The 27,664-nt window shown below is 36.5% G+C and overlaps 4 protein-coding genes and 1 non-coding gene across 6 annotated transcripts; all 5 read left to right on the forward strand.

Annotated features, from left to right (window-relative positions):
- Positions 1–586: 586 nt before the first annotated feature.
- On the forward strand, positions 587–1,543 carry LOC103302262 (olfactory receptor 1030). The gene has a single exon (XM_008159299.3). The coding sequence runs from the start codon at positions 587–589 to the stop codon at positions 1,541–1,543; it is 957 nt and encodes a 318-aa protein (XP_008157521.2).
- A 3,089-nt stretch (positions 1,544–4,632) lies between these two features.
- Positions 4,633–5,836, forward strand: LOC103302316 (olfactory receptor 5M8-like). The gene is given in 2 exon segments (XM_054725699.1): positions 4,633–5,526; positions 5,780–5,836. Coding segments are annotated over 2 exon segments (936 nt in total). The 5' UTR covers positions 4,633–4,647.
- Positions 5,542–5,753, forward strand: LOC129151368 (small nucleolar RNA U3). The gene has a single exon (XR_008558055.1). It is a non-coding gene; the product is annotated as a small nucleolar RNA U3 (small nucleolar RNA).
- A 7,265-nt stretch (positions 5,837–13,101) lies between the features above and the next one.
- LOC103302315 (olfactory receptor 1030-like) lies at positions 13,102–15,168 on the forward strand. 2 transcript variants are annotated; one of them, XM_054725283.1, is made up of 2 exons: positions 13,102–14,010; positions 15,148–15,168. In XM_054725283.1, the coding sequence occupies exons 1-2, from the start codon at positions 13,102–13,104 to the stop codon at positions 15,166–15,168; spliced, it is 930 nt and encodes a 309-aa protein (XP_054581258.1). The 2 variants fall into 2 exon arrangements, with proteins under 2 accessions (XP_054581258.1, XP_008157599.2); XM_008159377.2 differs by lacking the exon at positions 15,148–15,168 and having other exon boundaries at positions 13,102–14,040.
- A 2,845-nt stretch (positions 15,169–18,013) lies between these two features.
- Positions 18,014–27,329, forward strand: LOC103302314 (olfactory receptor 5M9). Its single transcript, XM_008159376.2, has 2 exons — positions 18,014–18,613; positions 26,394–27,329. Exons 1-2 carry the CDS (start codon positions 18,014–18,016, stop codon positions 27,327–27,329), a joined length of 1,536 nt encoding a protein of 511 aa, XP_008157598.2.
- The last annotated feature ends 335 nt before the right edge of the window (positions 27,330–27,664 follow it).

The raw sequence follows: 27,664 nt of genomic DNA on the forward strand, positions 1-27,664 counted from the left end.
TTCCAATTTCAAGATTCTTATCTCTGATCTATTCATTTAGGGATACCACAATCTCCTATATTTCATGGATAATGGAGTCAAACAGGTCCCAGGGAATTTGCTTCAAACCTCTATAATTTTAAGCTGTCTAATTCAGGAGGGAGTGTAGTACTCAGAGGTTGAACTTCTAAATATGCACAGCTGCTAATGACTGAAAAACATTTTCAAACACATTACCATTTTGCCCAGAAACAAATACTGAGCTCAATGATAAAGCCTGTGATTTTATAGTGTACTGCAAGTGGCACTTTGTGGTTCAGTCCATTTTTAGACAAACGTTGGGTCATAATTCCCACATTCCAAAACAACTTGGTGTCACAAGGGTCATTTTATTTGGGAATCATCTGAATATTATATACCTAGGTAATAGGGTCCTTGACCTTCTTTTAGAAGTACCCACTTCTACAGTCTCAGATTCCAATAATAGCTATGTGTGAGGGTGACTGAGAGTGGAAGAAGAGAGAAGGAAAATGAGGGAAAGAGAAAAGAAACATACGACGGACTTCTCATTGACTTCTTAATTTATTTTCATTCATCTAAGTGAGCAATGCTGGCACCTAAGAAAATGGTCAGAGGAAATTCTACCTTGGTGACTGAATTTATTCTTTTAGGATTAACGGATCGTCCAGAGCTTCAGCCCATCCTCTTTGTGCTGTTCCTAGTGATCTACCTGATCACTGTTGGAGGGAACCTGGGCATGTTGGTATTGATCAGGATAGATTCAAGACTCCACACCCCCATGTACTTCTTTCTTGCCAGTTTGTCCTGCTTGGATCTGTGCTACTCCACGAATGTGACTCCTAAGATGTTGGTGAACTTCTTATCAGAAAAGAAAACCATTTCTTATGCTGCATGTTTAGTCCAGTGTTATTTTTTCATTGCCATGGTGATAACTGAATATTACATGCTAGCTGTAATGGCTTATGATAGGTACATGGCCATCTGTAGCCCTTTGCTTTACAGCAGCAAGATGTCCAAAGGTGTCTGTATTCGCCTGATTGCTGGTCCATATGTCTATGGGTTCCTTAGTGGCCTGATGGAAACCATGTGGACATACCGCTTGACCTTCTGTGGCTCCAACATCATCAACCACTTCTATTGTGCTGACCCACCTCTCATCCGACTCTCTTGCTCTGACACTTTCATTAAGGAGACATCCATGTTCGTGGTAGCAGGATTTAACCTCTCCAACTCCCTCCTTATTATCCTCATCTCCTACATCTTCATTCTCACTGCCATCCTGAGAATACGTTCTGCTGAGGGCAGGCAGAAAGCTTTTTCCACCTGTGGGTCCCACCTGGTGGCAGTGACTGTGTTTTATGGGACCCTCTTCTGCATGTACGTTAGACCTCCCACGGACAAGTCAGTGGAGGAGTCCAAAATTATTGCTGTGTTCTACACTTTTGTAAGCCCTATGTTGAACCCCATCATTTATAGTCTGAGGAATAAGGATGTGAAACAAGCTTTGTGGAAATCGGTTAGAAGAAATGCACTTTTGAAGTAAAATCATAGTGTATCTTTCTTTAAAAATTAAATAAAAGTTATATTTATAACAGCTGGATCTGACTTTAACTGCATTTATAGTAAAATAAATTTTAAATTGTTGATGAAAGCTCTAATATAACTACAAAACATAAAAGACACGTATAGAGGATGCATGGTTTTCTATGAGATGTGTGAATGCATTGTGTATCTAAAGAGGTGGGAGTTATATATGCATATGGATATACTTTCTCTTCCTATATACATTTTTACATTTATAATTTTATATATTACTTTTAGATTACAAAACATTCATAGAGTAAAACATCAACACTCTAGAAGAGTATAAAGTAAAAAAATAAAATATATTTTTTCTCTGTCCTGATCTTCTATTCTCATTTCTCAAAATCCTCACTATTAATAGTTTCTTATGTCTTAAGAAAAATTTTATATATCTACAAATCAATATATGGTATGATCATATATATACACATATACATGCAATTTTAATACACATATTGAATACATGAGCTAATTTTTAGTATTTTATAATTCTGTAGCATTTACAAAATAGGGGTTTTGATCCCATGGTTTACAGAAATGTTACCAAAATGCTGTTGAGGCTTGCTGTCACCTCTAGGAAAGAGAATTTACTATGACACCCCCATGTCCTTGCCTGACATCCATTTATTTATCTCTACTTATGAGAGTTACTTTCAATAAAACACTTCCTTCTTCTGCCATAACAGGAAACAAGAACCTCCAGACTATTATTTGTTTTACATATAACTCTTGAAACAGGCTAAGAATGGCCCTTACAAAAATATATGGCTTGTCTTAGAACGAATTGTAATTTCTGTCATTCTAGCCTCCTGGGGCCAAAGGTTGTATGTCTTCCCTCATCTCTCATATTTACCTATTTTTTAAGAGACATATATTTGCTATTTGTACCACTATTCAAATTTTACCTACAATTATCCTTTGATAATTAGTAATTAGTTAATTCTTTGGCGATGTTAACATTCCAGGTGACTTTGCAACTACATAACATAAGCAATGAAAGTGTACTGGGCATTTACATTAAGCCAAATACTGCTCCAAGTACCAAGGAACCTTTAGGAGTTCTAAGATTGTATAGGTTCTCAAGTTCATGAAGCTGTAAAGAGAAAGATCAATACAACTTTTTAAATGCTTAATATAAAAAGATGGAAGTGCTAATGCAAAAGAGGAAAGAAGCAATTTATTCCCAGTAAACTGAAGATAGTCTTGTGGTTGTGTGAGACAAAAACTTAATCATTCCTTGTGCTCCTGTTCCAACATACTCATAGCTTCCGGTAAAATGTTATTTCAGAACATGCAGGTCTGAACAAAGTAAGTGTTAGAACTGATTGGTGGTCACATATGTGAATCTTGCTTCCAGTGACAGAGGAAAAGTCACAGAACTGTAATGAGTCATCCTCCAATTGAGACTTTTTTTTTTAGCTTATTTCAAAGTTTCTTTTCCACCTTAGAGCTTATTTTTGCTCAATATTTTCTTTAGGATAACATTTTAATGTTCATTAATTGTATCTTATCCCATATAATTATTTCAAGCTCTCTATGACCAGATGCTATTTAAATAACTTTATACTGAAAGTCAGTATAATCCTGTTGAGAAATTAATCTGTTTGATCTAGTCCTAACTTAGACCTAAGAATTTCTCATTATAGGTTACATGGGTGTATGCATTTACTAAAACACACAAAGTGTGTGAATTTCACGTATGAAAATTTATCTCAAAAGGACAGTAAACAAACAACCAGAAGAAAAAAGTGAAAGAATTTGACATATAACAATGGAGGAGAGTGCATCACTACTACGATTAAACAGAAGTAAACTTGGTGTCATGTAAATCACTAAACTGTGGGGCAGCATTCATATTCAAAGAGTAGCTTTGAACAGGATGTTCTCAGTGAATATAGATGAGCTTTACAAAGAAAAATAAACATGTATATTTTAGTTACCATTGGTATGAATTTTTTCTTTGTAAGCAACAGAAGTCAACTCTATCTCAGGCAAAAAGAAATTGTTCTAAAAGGATATGTGGTTTTTCTAAGTTGGTGTGCAGACAGAATACCAGGCTCAGAGACAGAGAACCACCCAAGGGAGCTCTGGAGGTTGGGCAGCTCCAACGTCACAGTGTTCCTTTGGAAGATCAGTCTGGTCCTTAGGCTCTACTGCTATCAGTTTGATGCAAAATATTTTGCCCACCTTGAATCACTAACTTACTAACATTAGATAAAAGGGACAAGCATCTGATGCCTGCCTCACATTTCACAGTGGAAAGAAGTGGGAAACTAAAAGGAGAGAATTTCTGTCCCTCTACACTCTAGGCAATTCTCTCTAAAATAATTCTAAGGGGGTGCTAATGGCTGGAGAATTTAAAGATTGGGCAATTGTCAAATGCAATTATGTATGTATTTTCAAAAAGAAGAAGAAGAAGAAAAATTCCTCTGTCCCACCTAAAAGTCCTTATTCTATGGAGTCTGAAAGGGGAGAAAGCATCAAATTAGACCAACTTAAGTTCTAGAGATTCTCCTGCAGGGAATCAATAGTGTCAAAGTTGTTAAAAACATCATTTAAAAATATTGCTTTTTCATAGAAGGTCCTCTTCTCCCTCTTAACTCATTCTCTGTTCTTATGATAATCCTGGGTAAAGGACTTTTTTAGTCCTGAAGATTATATTTGGGGTGGGTGTACCCATAAAGTATTTTTGTCAAATAAAAAGCAGGGACACAGGAAAAGAAGGAGAAAGTGGAGAGAGAGAGAGAGAGAGAGAGAGAGAGAGAGAGAGAGAGAGAGAGAGAAGAATCATTAGAAGGAAGTGAAAAGAAAGAGAGCGAAAAACAAAACAAAACAAAGAAAGAATGGCGGTCCATATCACAAAAGTCAAGAGAGCTGCTTTCAGTACCCCTAGTTTGCAATGCTTGACTGAGACTGAGTTTACCAAGAAAAAAGTAGAAATAGGGTGAAAAAAAGGCTGAGAAGAAGGAAAACCAAGATCGTTATTGTGCGGTAATATATAATTTGTTATTTTGCTGTAATCCAATATACCTGTCCAGTTCCCTTCTCTCACTGAAGGAGACCATGAGAAGAAACTTCACCTCAGTGACTGAGTTTATTCTCCTTGGACTGACCAATCACCTGGAATTGCAGATTCTCTTCTTCTTGCTGTTTCTGGTCATTTACATGGTCACCATGGCAGGGAATCTGGTGATGATTGTACTCATCCAGGTCAATGCCAGGCTCTACACGCCCATGTACTTTTTCCTGAGCCACTTATCCTTTGTGGATCTGTGCTTCTCTTCCAACATAACCCCGAAGATGCTGGTGCTTTTCTTGTCAGAGAAGAAAACCATTTCCTACACTGCTTGTCTGGTGCAGTGTTACCTTTATATTGCTTTGGTTCATGTGCAGCTCTATATTCTGGCTGTGATGGCCTTTGATCGATACATGGCCATCTGCAACCCTCTGCTTTATGGCGTCAAAATGTCCAAGAGTGTGTGCGTGACCCTCATCATGGTGCCTTATGTGTATGGAGCGCTCACTGGGCTGATGGAGACCATGTAGACCTACAGATTAGTCTTCTGTGGCCCCAATGAAATTAATCGCTTCTACTGTGCTGACCCACCACTGCTTAAACTGGCTTGTTCTGACACCAAGATAAAAGAAACGTCAATGTTGGTTTGTGCTGGAAGTAACGTTACCTTTTCTCTCCTCATCATCCTGGTTTCTTAGCTTTATATTTTTTCTGCTATCTTGAGGATGCGTTCCACAGAAGGCAGGTGCAAAGCTTTCTTTCCCTGTGGCTCCCATCTGACAGCTGTCACCGTATTCAATGTAACTCTCTTCATCATGTATTTTAGACCCCACTCAAAGGAATCTGTGGAACAGGGGAAAAAAGTTGCTGTATTTTATACCACAGTAATTCCCATGTTGAACCCCATGATTTATAGCCTTAGAAATAAAGATGTGAAAGAAAAGACTATACTTTCAGGGATCATTTCTATAGTTCGTTACTAGAGAAGTTCCTCTGAATGTGTAGAGCACCCGAAACCACGAGGAGGAGACGCAGCATCCTCTCCTGAGCGTGAAGCCGGCTCTCGGTGTTGCTTCGGCAACTGCCGTCTGCCATTGATGATCGTTCTTCTCTCTCTCGGGAGAGACGAGGGGGAGGATGCATTCTGAGTGGCTTTCGGTTATAAAAAAAAAAAAAAAAAAAGATGTGAAAGAAGCATTAACCAAAGAGCTGTTCAGGGAAAAATTATTTCCCTAAAATATATCACTACTAGAGGCCTGGTGCATGAATTCGTGCACAGGTGGGGTCCCTCAGGGTGGCCTTTGGGGATTGGGCCCCAGCTGGTGCCCCCAGCCTCACAGCCCCAGGTCATGCTCCCAGCCTTGCAGCCCCGCAGCCCTGCCTGGCACCCCACCTTGGCCTGGCGCCACCTGCTCACCTGCTCCACCATCCCGCCACAGTCCTGCTCTCATCGGGGCCCATTGGGGCCTGCAGCGCCTCCACTGCCGCCTGCTGCCAGTGCTGCATTGCCGATGCCCACCATGGTCTGCACCGCCCCCCTGGTGGTCAGCATACATCATAGCGAGCGGTCGAACTCCCAGTCAAACTCCTGGGACAATTTGCATATTAGGCTTTTATTATATAGGATTCTTTTGGTTCTAAAACACTTTTTAGACCTTTCTCCTAAGTTATGGTAAAATAAGAAATATGGCATACCAATGGAAAACACTGCATTTTTAAAAAGTTTAATGGTTTTTTAAAATCAAAACATAGTAAATAAAGTTTTTATTATAAAAGTTTACACTTTTATAATTGTCAGTCATTTTGTTCACCAGTTACTGTAATTTCTTTGCCTTTTATGCACATGATAGAATTATGTTTCTCTTTTGGGTTTAGGTGAAAGTGTGTTGCTATTTCTGGACAATGAATTAGATTAGAGTTCATATGTGTCAATTCTCAGTTCAGCATATAATTGTTGGTAAGAGAACCCTTCAGTGGGTTTTTTCTTTCCATGGTGAGCATCATGGGTTCTTGAGTGAGGAGATGTGAAACAGAGCTCACTGTCAATTCATAATAGAAACATAGAATGAATGAGAAATGCCCTTTGTTTTATAAACTACTGCAATATGTTGAGTTACTTATTTCTAGGAAATAGCCTCTCCTGTCTCATACAATATTAATCATATAAAATTTAAACAGGTGGGATGCATACCATATAGAAATTAAACACCGCAAAACCCCCTCAAAAAAATCACGATTGGGATTTTATATTCTTCCAGTCTTTTTTCTATGTTTTTACATATATGCACGTGTTTAGTTAAAATCATTTATTGTAATTATTCTTTTAATTGCTAATGTAAACTATATATATTGTTTCAAAAGTCAATTTATATTATAAGACTTATATGAACCTTTGTCTCACTTCTTACTCACTCTTGTCTTCCCATAGATATCATCTTCCTATTATTTCCTTTGGTAATTAACTCATTTTAAATTATATCATGATATGTCTAGTTGTTGATTTTTCAATCATGAACATGATTGATTGACATCTTTTTTATTGAAAATAAAATATTACAATTCTTCCACAAATTCCTGCATTCCTATCCAAGAACCACCACTTCTTTCTTCTCATCTTCACAATCTGGCCACATTTGAATTTTTTCTTAAATAAATATTTGTTTTTTAAAATACTATGAATATATCATTAGTGATACCTTAATAATACTATGAGTAACACTGAGAGCATTACCAATACTAATTACTAAGATCGTTAGTAATACTATGAATGTAATTCTCTGTTTGCACAATTGTTTGATTTTCATAGAGTTGAGAGTTGTCTTTACTTTTGCTTTTATTTTTATATCTACTTTCCCCAAAACTGTCACTGAACTATACAGGACCTTCTATAGAGACAAACTGATAGATGACCTATAATATGCACACTTTCTCCCTAGAGGCTTCTATCTTACTCTTGGATTTTGCAAGGTTGCTTTCTAGATCTGTTGCTGAACTGTTATCTGGAGACAGTGATTGCTATCATTGGTTTAAAATGTTTATTCACTGAACTTATGTTGATCACTGGACAATATATTAGAAACTGGAGATTCAACAATAAACAAGACAAAAAAGTCCTCTATTAAGCTTTAGGAGGGAGGGGAGTCAGATAGCAAACAAACAGATAGATTATCTCCTCTGTAATACTTTTAACAATAAAGATAAATTAAAAAAGGAATATCTCAGGTATGGGTAAATGCTGTGGAGAGAGTAAGACAAGTCAATATGGAAGATGGTAACTGGCAACATCAGAAGTGAAGGTCATGCTAATGGGTTAGCTTCAATGGATGGGCAAGGACTCTTGGAGAAGTGACATTTGAATTGCAGTCTACATAAACAGCATAAGGCAATAATAACCAAAGTCTTTGGGAATTGTAACCAGGAGAATCAAAGTTTTAGGCATGAAGCCAGTCATGTTAGAATAACAAAAAGAAAGGCCATGTGTCTGGAGCTTAATAAATGGGAGAAACAACAGGTGATGTTGATGCCAGGAAACCAAACATGGGAGGCATGGTAGAAACAACAAATTAAATATAGTCTTTAATATATTTAACATACACTGAGTGGCCAGATTTTTATGATCTCTGAACGCATAATAATCTGGCCACTCAGTGTACTTATGTACAAGGAAAAGCTTGCAAATCTTGATATGTCAAGGGACCAGGAGATAGTGGCCCCCAGCCTCTGGCTAGTAAGTCCTCTGCTTCTTTCTAACTACCCACAATGCAGTTCTTATACATGGAAAAGCCTTATTTTAAAATCCCAACTCTGTGGTCAGTCTACACTGAGTGGCCAGATTATTATGCATTCAGAGATAATAATAATCTGGCCACTCAGTGTATATTTGTTGATTATTGTCTATATGAAGCACTGTTGTTGTCATTGGTAGTTACCAGTGTCTCACATTCCATGTGTTTTTCTTCTGGAAACTAATCATTTGTACCTAGTATTATTTATTTAAATATCTCATCAATGTGCAAACTTCTTTTAGGGAACAGATATGTTATTCATATTTGTATTCTGGGGAGTAAACAGCATTGAACTTTTCACTGAGAACATATTTTGTGTGAATTAGTTAAAGAACAAACAAAGTAGGAAATAAGTTAGAGAACTTGAAATGATGAAGACAATGACCTGAATTCTGTTTCATGAGTTGTGTCCCCAAAGTATTGTAAATTTGTTTTTCATTATCGTCTTAAATATTGCCCTACTACTCATAGCAGACAAATGATCTAAACATCAATGAATTATAAAATATAGAATTTGCCGAAACCGGTTTGGCTCAGTGGATAGAGCGTCGGCCTGCGGACTCAAGGGTCCCAGGTTCGATTCCGGTCCAGGGCATGTACCTTGGTTGCGGGCACATCCCCAGTAGGGGGTGTGCAATAGGCAGCTGATCGATGTTTCTCTCTCATCGATGTTTCTAACTCTCTATCCCTCTCTCTTCCTCTCTGTAAAAAATCAATAAAATATATTTTAAAAAAATATAGAATTAAAAAATCTTGAATTGAGAAAGTGTAGTACTACCAATTAGTATTTCTCCCCATGAGAATGCTCTCCATTGGGATTTCATTTTTAATTGTTTCTTGAAACAGTTGGGGATTCTCCTGAGATAAATGCTGATGTCAATAAGTTGGGTATAAATCCTATAGCACCGGTAAGAATTTGACCTTTGTGGTCACTAAGAAGACACTCACATTTTTACAGGTAGGAGAGGAAAAGTGTTTACATATTAGTTTTCAATATCTAGCAATTTGTGTATTTGCTTCACTAGATTGCATACTTTTTAGATATTGATGTGTTGAAATAGGCAATTTCACAGGAAATTTGCACAGACAATGTATATTCTATGAGAAAAAATCTATAGGGTGGTTGCTCGACCCTGTCTTTCTCTATGTTACCAGTGTTTTTGAATCATCCTGGTAGAATTTCATACTATGGCTCTCCAACAGATGTTTCAATAAGATTAGTTTCAAATAACATTCTTTTTCTGTTTTTCATTTACCTAATTTCTGGGTATCTTCTGCCATCAATTTCCACAAGAAAAAGACAATTAGAAAATTTAGATCCATGAAGTTTATTAATAGTTTAAAATTGTTCTGACTTCTCAGAATTAAAGTATATGCTCATATAGGCATTTTCTTGTGAGCATTAAACATATGGAGACGTTAGCTTCAGTATATGCAGCTTTGAGGTTTAGACTAGAAGCTCTCTAAGTCCTTTATGGTTCTCTTATTTATAAGGTTCTGAATTCTTTTCCAATGTCCTGTTTCTAAGATCTATTTTTTGTTTTGTTTTGTTTTTACAAGCCATGCTTGTACTCCAGAGAAACATTCCCTCCCACCCCCTAGAAGTTTTTTTCAATCAAGATACTTGAACTATGTAATAAAAAACTAAATTGGATCAAAGATCTTACAACAATAAGTTGATGAAGAGTATTCTGATCCTTCTTTTGCCAGGTGCCACATGCAGCTATGTGACTCATCCAGGTTTCTAACTGCATATGAGTGTCTGTTGTGAGTATTTCTTGATGCTTAGCGGCAGTCTGACAGATCTCCCATGGGCTATATCTTATATTAGTTGTCTCTGCCATAGCCCCACAATTCTAAAATTAAAATATGGTTAGCGATGATGTTTTCTACTAAAAAATGACGTTTGCCTATAGCCAGTGAGATCTAAGCAAAATTGCAAAGATCTTAGACACAAGTCAGTACTATAATCTAGATAATGAACTGGAAAAGTTGCTCATTGGGCATAGAGTTCAAAGAGCTCTTGGTTTCCTTTTTGCCAATTGAATCACAATACCTGGATTCTTGGAGCAAATTTCCTCCTAGTTTTAAGTTAGGGCACTGATACCTTGGCTGCCTGTCTTTCTTCCTTTCTTCTCACTCTTCCATCTCTTACCTTTGTTAGAATGTCTGGTCTGTCCCTATCATCTATACCTAAGAAAAGAAAGAAAGAAAGAAAGAAAGAAAGAAAGAAAGAAAGAAAGAAAGAAAGAAAGAAAGAAAGAAAGAAAGAAAGAAAGAAAGAAAGGGAGAGAGAGAGAGAGAGAGAGAGAGAGAGAGAGGGAGGGAGGGAGGGAGGGAGGAAGGAAGGAAGGAAGGAAGGAAAGAAGAAAGAGGCCAGCTCTACTTCAAGATCCTATTTTATTCATATTTATTTTTCCTGGTAGCTTACAGTGCAATCATTGGTGCAGAATAAGAAGCAATAAAGTTTGTTAACTTTGTATCCCCACCTGTTACCTGTGGAAGTGGGGTTCTTGCATGGGAGGATGAGTGATCTCTATTTTGTGGAATTAAACCCCTGGGATTCCACTGTCCCATTTCCCTCTGTTCCGCCATAGAAAAAGTTCAATCTTGTCTTCAGCAGGGCAAGAATTCAGGCCACGCCCAGAGTCTCCACTCCATAATAAAGCACAGGGCAGTCCAGCAGCCTGTGTGTGGAGTCTGCCTGGCCCTGGGCCAAGCAGCTACTTAAGACCACATGGCAGGCAAATGCAAGGGGCGACTGCAGGTCACAAAGCAAGGGAATGCCAGGCAAGAACAAAACAAGAGAGAGAGAACACTTTGCCTTGGGGATTTTACCCTTCCAAGAATATGCGTGCTTGCAGTGGCTCCACCCTTCTGGCCAATTCATTGTTTTCCAGGCTAGACTGACAGGCATGCACTTCCCTATGTGACCCCAACTTCCTTGCGCCTACTAGTATATCCCTCTTTGTTTGATCCCTTCCCCCAGCGATCTGCAGGGAATGGATTGGTGGTTCCCTGGGAGCCTGAAGCTGTAGCTTCCTGGTGAAGCTGTCCTGATGACCATGCTGACAATGCTGGCTTCCCTTTTGCTCTGTTCCTATTATTAATATTAATAAATTAACTAATTATAATGATAAAAATTGAATTTAACATTTTTGGCAAAAGTTATTCTCTTTTCCCAAGCAGTCCATTCAACTGAGAGGAAGTGATGAGGTTTCCTGTGGAAGTAGCATGTTACAGAGGAAGAACACTAAACTGGGAATTATCTTATTCCTCTCCTAGTTCTTCCATTTCTGAGCTTCGAGCCAGAATTACTTGCTATAAGCATGCATACATGAATGGCTTACAAGGTTTTATAAAGTGCCTTAAAGTGTTTTATGAACTATAAAATTTAATGTTAATAAAATGGGTATAGTTATTGAAATACCTCACAATATTTAATAGCTATGAGGATAAGATTTGAAACCAAAAGGTCCAAGAAATCATCTGTGTTTATTGAATGCAAAATGGTATGATATAGTATCTATTTCACAGGACATGTAGAATAAAATAAAATAATAAATGGAAAGTACTTTAATATGGTGCATGGGATATAAGAACCCAACAATTATTATGATTGTTGTTGCATTGTTACAACTTTAAGCAGCAAATTAATTAGATTTGTTAGTTTCACTTATATTCTAGGGTAGGTTAAAAATGAAGTACTGTCACATCAATATTCTGAATCTGTTCAGAGAATATCAGAAGTTTTACACAGCCTTTGACAAATTATCTGATAATGACATTTGCTAATGTCAAAATTGCCCCACAGAATAGAATATTTAGAAATAAACTTCAATTTATGCAATTGGTAGCATTTAAAAAATTTTGTTTGTAAATTTGTACTAGATGAGATAGATAATACATCAGTAAATCACCAAACTGGGAAATATGAGATGAAGGTCTGATGGGTTATGTCGTCTCATCTCATCTCCCTACAATTCAGTTTCTCAGTGTTCAGAATGATCTTTACCTGTGTTATCTTCAAAGTGATTGCTAACCTTCTATGTATCTATGTGTATATATGAAAGAAGGCAGACAGGAACTCTAAGCATTTCTAAATTTATATTATAATATTTTCTTTGACAGATAACTTTAGATTTAAAACATTTTTTCAAGTATTGAGATACTTAAATTTATAATTTTATTTTTAAGCTCCAACTTAACTGCACAGTGTGATTACAAATACAACCTGAATAAAACTCATTCTGTTGAAAACTTTTAGACTTGCTTTATCGTACATCTGTTCATCTCTAATTATGGAAATGCTACTGAGATAACATAATTAAGGCCTTTTAGATCTTTTTATAATATCTAACCTGATAGCCCTAGCTGGCTTTGTTCAGTGGATAGAGCATTGGACTGCGGACCAAAGGGTTCCAGGTTTGATTCCTGTCAAGGGCATGGACCTCAGTTGCAGGTTTCTCCCTAGCCTGGGCCCTGAATGGGGCTCGTGCAGGAGGCCACCAATTGATGTGTTTCTCTTACACTGATATTTCTCTCTGTCTTTGCCTCTCTCTTCCACTCTCTCTAAAAATCAATGGAAAAATATCATTGGGTGAGGATTAAAGAAACAAAGCAAACAATATTTAACCTGATACAATACTCAATGATTAAAAAATTCCTTTATATCTCTCCTTAGATAAACTAATGCCTCTCCTGTGAGACATAGAAATGTCCAGAAGAAACTACACTGAAGTGACAGAATTTATTCTCTTGGGCCTAACAAGTCGTCCAGGGTTGCAAGTTGCTTTTTTTGTGCTGTTCCTCATGGTCTACATAGTCACTGTGATAGGAAATGTGGGCATGATTGTTTTAATCAAAATTGATTCTCGACTCCACACTCCCATGTACTTCTTCCTCTCAAGTCTGTCTGTTCTAGATCTGTGTTTCTCCACAAATGTCACCCCCAAAATGCTAGAAAATTTCTTATCAGAGAAGAAGACCATCTCATATGCAGGCTGCTTGGTGCAGTGCTATATCGTCATTGCTGTGGTCCTCACAGAGCACTGCATGTTGGCTGTCATGGCATATGACCGCTACATGGCTATCTGTAATCCACTGCTCTACAGTAGCAGGATGTCCAAGAGTGTCTGTGTCCGCCTGGTCATTGTTCCTTATGTCTATGGCTTCCTCCTTAGTGTGATGGAGACCTTGAGGACCTACAACCTCCATTTCTGTGGCGCTAATGAAATTAATCATTTCTACTGTGCTGATCCTCCTCTTATCAAGCTAGCATGTTCTGACACCTACAGCAAAGAGCTATCGATGTACATAGTCGCTGGCTACAGCAACGTCCAGTCCCTCCTGATCATTCTCACATCCTACATGTTCATCCTGGTCGCCATCCTTCGAAGCCGCTCTGCAGAAGGAAGAAAGAAAGCTTTCTCCACATGTGGCTCCCACCTGACAGTGGTCACAATCTTCTATGGAACCCTCTTCTGCATGCATTTGAGACGTCCCACAGAGGAGTCCGTGGAGCAGGGCAAAATGGTGGCTGTGTTTTACACCACAGTGATCCCCATGCTGAACCCCATGATCTATGGCCTCAGGAACAAGGATGTGAAAGAGGCATTGAGAAAAGCAGTCTGGAGACAAAAATTGGGGAAATAAAAGTGCTCAACTGTCATTAAAAATAATTCTAGACATAGCAAGATATGATATTATTGGGTTAGACATCTCTTTTTAAGCAAGTTTTACACAATACATTTTCTCACATTTTGTGTCAGGTAGCTGATGAGGTTAAAATTCTCTGAACAAGTGCTTGAAAAATGGGAAGAATAAGAGGTAACATTTAGGCAATTCATACACATTCCTATATCGACTAGTGTCATTTCTTACAGGAAAAAAAATAGTGGTTTAAACAAATTTAAATTTTCACTTTGTTTTGTTTTTCTGATAGGTAAAAAAAAAAATCTGAAGTAAGCAGTCTCCAATTTGCATGCCAGCTTTATTAGATTTGGTCTCTGAGTCCTTTACAGCTTGTTTTTGTTGTTGTTGTTTGTTTTGTTTTGTTTTAAGATGGCTTGCATTCCTACAGTCACGTTAAGATGCACAACTGCTCTGAAAGCAGCCCACATGTGCAAATGGTTTAGATGTTCTAAATGTTCTATGCAACATGTTTTCTCAGATCTTTGGGGCCAACTTAATCATAATCTCAAACCTCCCTGCAAGAGAGTTTAGGAAACTTTTATTCTAGGACACCATGTCAGGCTAAAACATAGGGTTCTACCATCTCCTCTTTGATGAATAGCAATCTACACCCCACTTTTTAAAAATAAGCTCAATTTCAAATTTTACTCATTTAAGTAATGACTACCTAACCCACTTCCAATGACTCCCAATACTTGAATTGAGTAACACTTTATTTCATAGGTGATGGGAGAATCTTAGATACCTGATAACATCTCTACAAATGTCCTTGAGTGAAATCTCTTTTAAAATATTTTGTCACATAAAACTTTTTTCTCAGAGTCTCAATATTACAACTAAGTAAGCTTTTGTTTTCTTTTTGAAGAATCATAAAAATGCCTTCATGGATGTGCTTTCTAAATGCATTTGAATGTTTTAGAAATCAAGATTTCATAAAAGATTGTGTTTTCTTTATGTAGGCTAATGATACTAATTAATTCAATAAACTTTATATGTGAACATACTTAATATCCTATGGTATCCATTTAAGATCCTATTTGTTTCTTACCTTATGATGATTATTAGAAGGTAATCACACAATCTTGTTGATGTTTTGGAATTAGAGTGTGTTTCCATAAATATTTATAATCAAGTTATTTTTAGAAAATTTGGGGGAGATATATTTACTCTTTTTCCCTGCTCAAGTCCATAAAGACCATGATATAATATAACATATACACCAGTCATATAGTGAAAATGAAACTCCTTTTGGGTCAGAAATTGAGATTTTTGGTCTGCTCTGTTAATAGTTGTTGGACAATAGAATTAGGTAATTAACTATAACTGGAATCAAATTCTGGAATCAGGAATCTATTTTTTGATTTATTGAGTGTTACCTTGAGTAAGACACCACTTTCTAAGACTTGTTTTGGGTTTTTGTGTTTTGTTTTGTTTTTTTCCTATAAAAATGGCAGTACTACAATTACCTTAGAAGGTAATTATGAGAATTAGATTAAATTAAATTAGCAGTGTCTGGCATGTGTTAACTTTAATAAATGCTGTAATGTTGCTATGATTAAGTTTCTAGTTTTCCTTGCTTATAAACTGAGTAAGTTGAAGCATATATAATTTTCCTGCTTCCAGAAGCTACAATTTTAATTATAAGGGATAATATTATTTCCTCTTTCTCTGGAAAAGCCAACTGGCATAGACTCTGAGTACAGAACATAAGATAACCTTATTCAAGTTGAGTAACATCATCACCAAATTTAGTGTGATTCAAACTCAAAACAAATATTGTTATTTGATCCTAGACACATCCAAAACAACTTGAGTTTGAGGGGAAATAAAATTGTGCAAATCTGTTACTGAAAAAACAAAACTCAACGGTCAATTCTTCCTCTAGAGATGTACTTTCCCCAGGGTCATTTCTAGGGGAAGCTTCTTAATTGCTTCTTCTTTTTTTTTTTCACTAAAGCAAAGATTTAAAGGAAATGTCTCTATAGACCTCCAGTTTCTCTTTTGCCTGGTATATATAAGTTGTTTTCCATCTCTTACACAGCGTTCACTTTTCAACTCTGTATCCTTCCTGGAGATATTTCTCTTCATTCTCAGGTTGGTATAAAAATGAATCTGCCTAGAACTGTCAGATGAAGGTTGTATATTGGATTTTTTTTATTAATTAACATTAATTATTCCATATATGTTATCTGTGTGTATAAGGTGTGTTATTTGTATATGTGAAAGAGACAGAGAAATGAGGGAGAGAATTTTTCTATAGAGATTTGATTATTTGATTATTACAAACTATTAATGGAAGCTATAATTTTCAGGAGTTTATTTAATAACAATTGTCCTTTGTATATTTATTGTGTGTTAATGTATAATATCTCTTTCATGCTCATAGGTACACTATGAAATGAATACTATTATTGCTGTTACATCATATGAAGGCATAGAGAAACTAAAAACAAACAAAAAATAAAACCTTCCCAAGTGCATAAAATGTTATGGAGCTAGAATTCAACCAGACAATAGAAACATAATTTTTTAACTTTATATTTAATATTTTTCTCATTCCTGGTCCTTTGGGGGAAAATCTATATCTATTGGAAACTTAATTTGAAAAAGAGTGTTATAATAAAGAAAATTTATGTATATATTTTTCCTTCAAATGGTGAAGAAAATACTGTAAGTGCTTCTAAGATCCCCAAATTCTCTATTTCTTTCCAGACTTCATATCCCCTAAGATCAGACCTAACCACTCCATTTTCCCTGTCAGTTCATCATAGCTGTTACCTGGTTAACCACCACTCAGGTTTTCATGTATTTAGCTTTTGCAAAAAACCAACATCACCATCTTTTTATACTTCCTTTTGTGATGAATCATCTGTGGTACTGTGCAATCAGATCTGACTTTCCAAATAAGAATTTCTCTCTTGCTAATCTTTAAAAAATGCATAAGGCTGAGCAGCTCCTTATCTTACTTACTTTTGAGTCTCTAGAACATAACAGTGGATGACACTTAGTAGATTATAATTATATGTTAGATATGCCAAAGAGTCCGTATTGAGGGAATATGTATAATGTATGAATATGTATGAATGTGTATAAGTGGTTCACCATTTTCACTTGGTTTTGATGATGAATGTGATTAGTTTGTCCAACTTCAGTTTAAGTTAAGTACAAGTATGAGGTTAGATTCAAAATATATTTTTATCTGACATTTAGGGATGAGTTATTTGATTAAATGGCTTTCATTTCTAATCCTGGAGAATATACTTATAATAAGAAAAGATGAAATAAAATTTATTTTTGACTTGTGGTTAAAACAGAAGTATAACTCTCTATAAATATCTTAAAAATATGAAACTACCAAACATACCAACATTAGAAATGAAGGATGTCTAAAAGGTAGTCTTGGAAATTTGGCTACTCATAATATTTAGTGCTAGCATGTTTCAATCACAATATTTTGTATAACTGTTATGTAATGGGCCTGAGAATTTATTATTCTTAGTGACCTTTAGAGAGCCTGTTGCATAGCAACTGCTTATAGAAGATTTACTGAAAATAATGACAAAAGGCAGTCATAGCTATGTATTAAAGAAAATAATGAAAGCAGACATGATAAAAGTATAAATTAATAAATAATCAATACCTGATTTTTAAATTTATTTTCTTTTTGTTATCACAGAGATTTGTAACTAACATTGACCTAGAACTGAGAAAATGCTCAATTTCACTGATGTGAAACAGTTTATTCTTTTGGGACTAACTAGTCATTGGGAATGGCAAGTTCTCTTCATCATTTTTCTTGTGGTCTATATTATCACCATAGTAAGCAGACATGATAAAAGTATAAATTAATAAGTAATCAATACCTGATTTTTAAATTTATTTTCTTTTTGTTATCACAGAGATTTGTAACTAACATTGACCTAGAACTGAGAAAATGCTCAATTTCACTGATGTGAAAGAGTTTATTCTTTTGGGACTAACTAGTCATCGGGAATGGCAAGTTCTCTTCTTCATCATTTTTCTTGTGGTCTATATTATCACCATAGTGGGCAATATTAGCATGATCATGTTAATTAAGGTCAGTCCACAGCTCGATAGCCCCATGTACTTTTTTCTCAGTCATTTGTCATTTGTTGACGTGTGGTTTTCTTCCAATGTCACCCCTAAAATGTTGGAAAACCTGTTATCAGAGACAAAAACTATTTCTTACACTGGTTGTCTGGTACAGTGCTTCTTCTTCATCGCCCTTGTCCACGTAGAAATTTTTATCCTTGCTGTGATGGCCTTTGATAGATACATGGCAATTGGGAAACCTCTGCTCTATGGCAGCAGAATGTCAAGGGTTGTCTGTATTAGACTGATCTCTTTCCCTTACATATATGGTTTTCTGACTAGTCTGGCGGCAACATTATGGACTTATGGCTTGTACTTCTGTGGAAAAATTGAGATCAACCACTTCTACTGTGCAGACCCACCTCTTATCAAAATGGCTTGTGCTGGGACCTTCGTCAAAGAATATACCATGATCATTCTTGCAGGCATTAACTTCACCTATTCCCTGACTGTGGTTATCATTTCCTATCTGTTCATTCTCATTGCCATCCTACGGATGCACTCAGCAGAAGGGAGACGGAAGGCATTTTCCACCTGTGGGTCCCACTTGACAGTGGTCATCATATTTTATGGGACTCTTATTTTCATGTATCTCAGACGTCCCACAGAGGAGTCCGTGGAGCAGGGGAAAATGGTGGCTGTGTTTTACACCACAGTGATCCCCATGTTGAACCCCATGATCTACAGTTTGAGGAACAAGGATGTTAAAGAAGCCACGAGCAAAGTGATGAGCAGAATATGTGTAACCAAATAAAATAAAATTGAGTTAATCTCGTCTTCTATGTTTCATAAGTATTTGTTTGTCAGCAGGTAATGGCTCAGGACATAGCTAAAGACCTTTAACAAAAGCTACAGACTGTGCATTGAAAAGAAAAAACAGAAAAAGACTCAAAATCAAAGAAAATAAAGTAGATTGACCCATTCGTTCCTGTTGATGTAAGTAGAGAAGATAAACTAAAATTTTATAAATTAACTAATCAAAAGGTTATTTGAGCCAAAGTTCAGAAGTACACGAACTGAAATTGTTCAAATACTTAGCTAGAATGAAAAGATTTCTTCTTATTTAAATTGCAGTAGATGAATTTTGGGAAATATCAATTTGCTTTCTTGGAGAGTAAATTGGGACAGAAAAATATTTTACTTAATGTTCTAGAATGAGATCGTAAAATGGTCTCGCTAGAAGTTGTGAGATTATGTGATATTTCATGCCTTTTTAAAAAAAAAATGTGAGGCAGGTCTGTTCAACAACAACTACTTTGAAAATAGAAATCCTATTGCATTTAATCCCTTTTCAATTTTTGTTTTTCATTTTTAAGAGACACAGCATGATTCCAATAACTGCTATAATTTAACCAAAAGTTGCCAGACACCAGACTGCACTTTCATGTGCCCCTGCCAACAGTTTTCAGTCTGAGTAAAATGGGTAGAATTAGTGGATGGACGTGCCATTTTGAAAGCACAATGCTTCAGATTCTTCTTAACAAATGAAAATGATATTCATGTGTAATATTTTGCACATCTGTGATTATATAGTACTTAAATATTTAAAAATAATTTTTGTATCTGCAAGAAATAAAATATTTACGGTTGTTTTTTTTCTTGTTCACAATACCGTGTCCTGCCATGATAATCTTACCTTATAATAGACAAATATGCAAATTGACCGCACCTTCGCTACGCCCAAGCCACGCCCACCAACCAAGCCACGCCCACCAACCAAGCCATGCCCACCAGGAAACTGTTGCAGGGACGTTGGGGTGTGGTGGAGCCCAAGGCCGGGAAAGCCGCCCGAGGCTTTCCCGGCCTTGGGCACCAGCGGGGAGCCTGCACCGATCACAGGAAACCACTGGGGTCGGCTCCTGCGATCCTTAGCAGGGATGTTGGGTGCGGCTGAGCCCAAGGCCACCACCTGGGGCCAAGCCCCGAACCTGAAAGAAGGCAGAAGGCGGTGGCCACAGCCAAGGCCTGGGTCCCCGGTGCCGGCAGAAAACTGGTGCAGGCAGCCAGGTGAATGAAGGTCTATTGCACAAATCTTCGTGCAAACGGGCTGCTAGTATTAACATAATTTGGTATCTCTCTTGTACCTAATGTCACAAAGTACAAGCATGAGGCAAAGACTTTGCAAATTGACTTCCTTAAAGATTCTTTGTCTTCAGATAAATAAATAAATAAATAAATAAATAAATAAATAAAAATAAATAAATAAATAACTGGATGTTTTGATGTGGACAATACATAACTACAGAAATGTAAGTCACAGATTTAAACTACACATTTAAGTAGCTATAAATTTATCTGCAAATATGTAAATATAAAATGAGATCCATGCAATATGAGAACAAATGTTTTTCCTTGTATGTTTTTGAGTTTTCTTATCCCTAAACAAAATAAAAAATGCATATGAATTCATTTCCAGATAAACACACACATATCACGGGCAACACATTAAAACTATTTGCATATAAACAAATTGCTATTTTAGATTAAATTGTAGTATTACTGTGTCTCTAATGACAAAACTTAAACTCCCTAAAGAATTTAAGATCTAACTTACCTTAATGTTACTTGGCAGTGAGATTAAAACCATTTATTGGAGAACTCTTGATAGACTATGTTATGATATATTTCATAATAGCATTTTAATACCTTGTAATCTGTTAGCATGTGGTTATGAATGAGCTTTGTAAACTCTTTTTTTTTTCTCCAAAGGTGAAATGCTTTGTCAATTGATTTTTGGAGAGTTATTTTGTTTTACATGAAGAATGATGAGGCCAAGGTCAATGGTTAAATCATGTTCCTGGTCTGAGTTTCCAAATTTTAAATTAATTTGTGGGTAACCTTGGAAAATTCAACTCTTATTATTCCTCTAGTTAATTTTTAGGATGTAGTCTTTGAACTCCAAGGCCTATTCTGGTTCATAATTTTCATGAGTTGGCAGCACTTAATTTTGCCATTAGTTGAAAATTCAGGATATTTCTATAAAATACTTTTTGAAATAGATTTTTATTGTTACACTAGAGGCCTGTTGCATGAAAATTCGTGCAAGAACAGGCCTTCCTTCCCCTGGCTTCGCTCCTGGCTGCCTGGGAGCCTGCAAGTCCTCGCTCTGGGCAGCAGCACTGCTCCTGTAGCTCCCTCTGCCCCTGCCCCCCCATAGCAGGCATCCTGCCCCACCTGGCTGCTCTGCGCCTGCATATGCAAATTAATCCACCATCTTTGCTGGGTTAATTTGCATACTCACTCCTGATTGGCTAATGGGCGATTCAGAGGTACAGTCAAATTGCATAATTCTCTTTTATTAGTGTAGATGTATTTCTACATCTATCCACTTCATTATATTTAATCATCTCCTACACAAAGTGTATTTGTCTCTGCCACTCTTTTTTCTTTCTATAACACACACACACACACACACACACACACACACACACACCCATTTCCTTCTTTTCAAAGCTACATTTTCATGAAAGAGTGTATATTGTATCATAATAGCCTGGTGCCCAAAAGTTCATCCGATGTATTTTATCCATAATAAATTAGAAATAACTCAGGAGTTCTGGGTACTTGGGCACTGAAGAATTCAGAATAAAACTTTGCCTGAGCACAATTATGTTGGTAACTGTTCAGAGGGAAAACTGCATAAATAATTTAAAAAAATTTTTAGTGTGTCATATGAGGTAGGCATTATGCTGAGAATTATCCCTATGTCATCTGAGATCATTAAGTCACCCTGTAATATAGTAGTTACCCCATTGTACAGGTGAGTACTGAGGCTGAGAATTGTTACTTTTCCAAGGTCATATAGTTACAGTGGTTCGAGCCAAGGTTTGATTCCTGACCTGTCTGACTTCAAAGTTGATGCTCTGACTCTCAGAATAGTTTAAACTCCATGAGTCAAATTGCTCTACTATAATTGATTACTTCACCAAGACCATTACTTGCACCCATTCTCCCTAAACATTTCCAAGTGATCTATAGTTTTGATGAATCTGGCATCTATAAAAAACACCATGAGATACAAGATGTTATGACCATATATCCTGACAGATGGTGTCTATTAGACATGTACACAACAGAAAAGAAAGTGACTGACCAAAATTTTACATGACGCAAACCAAGAATATTTTTCTGACATGCATAATTGCTAAGTGTGGATAAAAGAGGGCAGAACACATGGGAAGGTGAGACAGATTATACCATGATATCAAAAATTTTGATTTCTTGATTTAACTAAAAGAATTATTCTTCCAATTAACACCCCTTAGCTTCTCCTACTCTTGAAATGTTTCTAGAATTGGAACCATTATTTTTTTTCATAATTACCTGGATAGTTCCTTGGGGAGATGCTCTCATTGTTCCAACTTCTCTTATAAATAGTAAAAAAGTATCCTCTGTTGTTCTCCTCTGCTGAAGGTAGGTCTGCAAATTGTATTTTATACAATACAGATGAATGCAGTAAAATCTATTATTTTTATCTCTATTTTGAAGAGAAAACTAAAAACTTATTTGTAGCCTTATTTGTTATTACAGTGTTTAATTTTGTGAAATTATATTACTGGCAAATATTTTTATTTCTATTCAGATTTTATTCATAACTTCATAAGAATGACCTTATTACAATGGGGATTTTCAACTTTTTATTGCTTATTTAAAAATATTGGTTTTTAGAGAGAGAAAGGGAGAGGGAGTGCGAGATAGAAACCTCAATGATGAGATAGAATCATTGACCAGTTGCCTCCCTTCATGCCCCAACTAGGGATCTAGCCAACAACCTGGGTATGTGCTCTGACGAGGAATTGAAACATGATCTCCTAGTTCATAGGTCGAACCTAAACCATTGAGCCACAATGGCAAGGCTATTCCTCACTTTTTCACCCATTCATTCTTCTCTACAAATTTCATTGATTTGCACATTGTCTTAAAATATATGTAAGTGAAGTTTGAGAATATTGTGCTCTTGAGGATGATTGCACCAGTAATTTTTCTTCATGAAAAATTCCTAGAAGGTTAATAAAATATAATTTGCTTTTTTTATTTATAAATTACACATTCTATACTCAAAATTGTTTTTATAGATGATGCACACTTGTGTAATAAGTTGACTCTATCTCAGAAGTGACAGGTCATCTGCTCCTGGGTCTATGGAATCTCCTAATAAGGGAAAGGTAGAGAGAAGCAGTGGTGGTCTATCTTTGTAGGTCAGCCTGCTCTAGGGTCATACAAACCTCTGTCCATCATGGATAAGTTATTAAAAGGATAAATTTGTTCATGTTTGGAGGGTAATCAAACTAAATTTTAAATATGTAGAAATAGAATAATAAGTTATCAAAGAGGTGACGATATAAGGTTGTTAAGGGTACCATGCTGCAGTTAAATTAATTGGTTTGTACCCCAAGTTTGGTCAATTAGCAGATGTCTGACTCATGAAGACTTTCCTAGCCTGTCAGTGCACCAGTTTCCTCATTTGTAAAGTGAGAATTCTAATGTTTCATAACATTTGCATGCAAAGGGTTTCATAAGCATTTAATAAAAGTTGATTATTCTTATTAATATTCTAAAGTTGAGATGAGTGTCACTAGAAAAAATATCTTAGAGAGTTTTAATAATATTAGACTATAGCAATATATGAAGCTGATTTGGAGATCGGGATGCTTTCTAAATAAATTATATATGTAAATATTTCTGAATATCTGTTCTATGTAACATCCAACCTGGGCATTTTAAAGAGTGCCAAGATGAATGAGACAAATGCTACTACCACAGAGCTAGTGATTATGTGTAGAGGAAGAGAAATATACACATCACACAGGGACTGGAACAAAATTAGAGAAGTAGCATTAGTTTATGATTTTAGATACTTTGATGCTTTTCATATGTTTTATACTTAAAACAATATAGTGGTAGCATTAACTCAAGTGAAAATCTGTTCATTAGAGAATTTGGGTTCATTGAGTGGGGTCAGGAGTCTTTAAATAAGAAAATCCCTGTCCTTAGCTCTATTTCCCAAACACAGTCTGCAGCTCTCATCTGGGTATTTTCATACTTAAAAGGAGCCAAACAGCTGAGCTGCTGTAGTGGAGCTCTCTAGTAAAAGGAAACTTAGATCAGAACTAAAACTGCAGTGCCTTTATGTTATGTGCCTAATTCATTTTAAAGATGATATATTTAATTTATGTATTAAACATTTTAGGGGTAAGAAAATAGCTCATAGAGATTAATTAACTTCTCAAATGTGCCCTGCTACTAATTAGAGGGGCTATGTTCTATATATATATATAAAAGCCAAGTGATCAGAATGCCAGAACAACCGATTGCTTTGTTGCGCACTGTGGCCCCGATTGGCCCCACTCACCCTGATTGGGGCAGAGCCAGCTGGCCAATCACCTGTGGCTCCTCCTCCTGGTTGGCCCCACCCCCAATCACCCCTGCCACCCCAATTGGGGTGGGCTGGCTGGACCACAGCTGTGTATGAATTCATGCACTGGGCCTCTAGTATAATCATAAAGTTCATGCACTTTTTCATATAGAAAGGAAGGCTTCTAGTAACACTCTTTTTCAACATGCCAAGCTACTATTTCCTCTTCTGAGCTTTTGAATTTGCACTTACTTCTTCATATTTCTACACAGCTGGCTACTTCTCACTGACTCAGAAGTCACTTCCTCGGAGAGGTCATTTTGATCACTCTATCTGCACTCTGCCTCCCCTTATTTCTTATTTATTAGTGTGCTGTACTTTTGTCACAGCAATTACACTCCTTAACCTTTTGCACTCAGATGTTGAGATTAAAATTACTCTTTGAATGTATCAATAATTTGAAATATAAAAAAAATCCAAATAAATAAGTTTGTATGAAAAGAAACTCCAGTTTTTTATTCTATTGCCACGCTTTGTAAAATCTGGGGTATTTAAAAAATTAAATCCCGAGTAGAATAAAGGAATCGAGAAAAAAAGCAAGTGAGTGCAAAGGGTTAAATGATCTCATTTGCATGTTTGTCTATTGCTAATTCATTTATTACTAATTCCTTTTCAACAACAATAAAGGATAATGCAAGCCAGAATCTTGTATATTTTGCTCACCCTCAGATTTTCAGAATTTATATTACTTCTAGATATAACAAACACATCTGACATGTAATTGGCTTTGATATTTGTAAAATTAATTAATGTAAGCAATTACAAAGACTCATTTATAATTCAGTAATATATCCTTTAAATATTATTATTATAGACTTTAAATTCCCAAGTTTGTGCTAATCCTACAATTAGATCTTTGAAAACTCACGGCAAGTTTTTAGTTCTTGGAAGAAGTCAACTGGAGAAGTGCAGTAAAACAGAAAATTTTGTTTGGGAAACTTTCCCTTGCAGTGATGCCAAGTTTGAATAGGAATCATAAGCATGGAATTGATAGGTTCTGAAAAGCAGTGGAATCTGAAATGAGACATACTCGTTATTAAAGTTCAGTTAACTGAACTTTACATCTTGGTATTTATCTATTGACATAACTTTGATAGTGGGTGCTAGGTGATTAAACCACTTGCAGTTTACTCTTCTGAAATAATTGTTCAACTGATAGAGTTTATGCTGTTAAGTTTCTCTCACCTCATCCCCACAAGTAGTGGCAGCCAAACAAGTATAATGTTAGCTAAACAAAATAAAATACAACCAGAAATTTTGTATGTTGAAAGCATATATCATATGCTGACAAAAAATAGGACATATATGTAAATAACTAGATTGTAATACCAATGTGTTGAGACACTAGTTGAAGGTTCTGAATACAATTTCATTTTTAAAAATCTATATACATATGAAGAATATAGAACATTTTTTGGTAAATCAGTCCATGTGGGATAGGATTTAACCATTCTTTGACAACTCTCAGTCTAACTTTAGTCACATTTATTCCCTATGATTTTAACTTTAGTGTCATAATCTAGTAAAATATAAATTCCTAATTTTAATAATATGTATTAACAATGACTGTAATTTCCTCTCTTACAGATAAGAAACTGATAAATATTGATGGTAACTACTTATAAGACCCATTAAAGAAAACAATTATGCCCATATATTTTTAGACATTGTGAAAATCCTCATTGATTTTTAAATTATTTTAATTGACTCAAAAATTTAAAATAAAACAAATCCATTCATTAAAAAAAAATTCTCAATAGGCCATACAGACTGAGTCTGTGTAAAGACAATGCCAAATTTCACAGATGTGACAGAATTTATCCTTCTAGGGTTGACCAGTCACCAAGATCTTCAAGTTCTCTTTTTTGGGGTGTTCCTAGTAGTTTACATAATAACTCTATTAGGGAATATTGGTATGATCATACTGATCAGTGTCACCCCCCAGCTTCAGAGCCCTATGTACTTTTTCTTGAGTCATTTGTCTTTTGTGGATGTGTGGTTCTCTTCCAATGTCACCCCCAAAATGCTGGAAAACTTGTTATCAGAGACAAAAACCATTTCCTATGTGGGGTGTTTGGTGCAGTGTTACTTTTTCATTGCCCTTGTCCATGTGGAAGTTTATATCTTGGCAGTGATGGCCTTTGATCGCTACATGGCCATCTGCAACCCTTTGCTTTATGGCAGTAAAATGTCCAGGACTGTCTGTGTTCGGCTTATTTCTGTGCCTTATGTCTATGGATTCTCTGTTAGTCTAATATGCACACTGTGGACATATGGCTTGTACTTCTGTGGAAACTTTAAAATCAACCACTTCTATTGTGCAGACCCTCCTCTCATCAAGATTGCCTGTGGCGGGGTCTACATCAAAGAATACACGATGATTGTGATTGCTGGAATTAACTTCACATATTCCCTCTCAGTGGTCCTGATCTCCTATACCCTCATTGTAGTAGCTGTGCTACGCATGCGCTCTGCTGACGGGAGGAAGAAGGCCTTCTCCACATGCGGATCCCACTTGACAGCTGTTACCATGTTTTATGGGACTCTCATATTCATGTATCTCAGGCGGCCCACTGAAGAGTCCGTGGAGCAGGGGAAAATGGTGGCTGTGTTTTATACCACCGTGATCCCCATGCTGAACCCCATGATCTACAGCTTGAGGAACAAGGATGTGAAAGAAGCAGTCAATAAAGCAATCATCAAGGCCAACTTGGGTCAGTGAAACTACCACAGATATTTTTGTGGTGTGTTGCTATCATAATAATTAAATACCAAGAGGCGTCACGACCAAAACAACCAAACAACAGGCTACCATGAGATGCATGGAGCACCTCTCAGGCCCTCCCCCATGGCCCACAGGCTTTGATCACAGCAAGGCTGGCAGCCGGTGGGCAGATGGGCGGGTCAGCAGATGGGCAGGTCAGCAGGAGGGTGGGAGCAGTGAGGTGGGCATGGCTGCAAACACAGCTGCGAGTGCGGCAGGAGGGTGGGTGGGGCATGTTCAGACGGGTGGGGCCTCATGATATCGTATGCTGAGCCTCTAGTCTATATATATAA

This window comes from Eptesicus fuscus, chromosome 13 (genome assembly GCF_027574615.1).
Source record: "Eptesicus fuscus isolate TK198812 chromosome 13, DD_ASM_mEF_20220401, whole genome shotgun sequence".
In the NCBI taxonomy this organism is placed as follows: Eukaryota; Metazoa; Chordata; class Mammalia; order Chiroptera; family Vespertilionidae; genus Eptesicus; species Eptesicus fuscus.

What these genes read in the sequence shown, in the direction of transcription:
- LOC103302315 (XM_008159377.2), top strand. Translation starts at nt 13,102, where the DNA reads ATGTCCAGAAGAAACTACACTGAAGTGACAGAATTTATTCTCTTGGGC.
- LOC103302262 (XM_008159299.3), top strand. Translation starts at nt 587, where the DNA reads ATGCTGGCACCTAAGAAAATGGTCAGAGGAAATTCTACCTTGGTGACT.
- LOC103302314 (XM_008159376.2), top strand. Translation starts at nt 18,014, where the DNA reads ATGCTCAATTTCACTGATGTGAAAGAGTTTATTCTTTTGGGACTAACT. An exon ending in AATATACCATGATCATTCTT is followed by an intron (nt 18,614 to 26,393) that starts GCAGGCATTAAC and finishes GTCTGTGTAAAG; the next exon opens with ACAATGCCAAATTTCACAGA.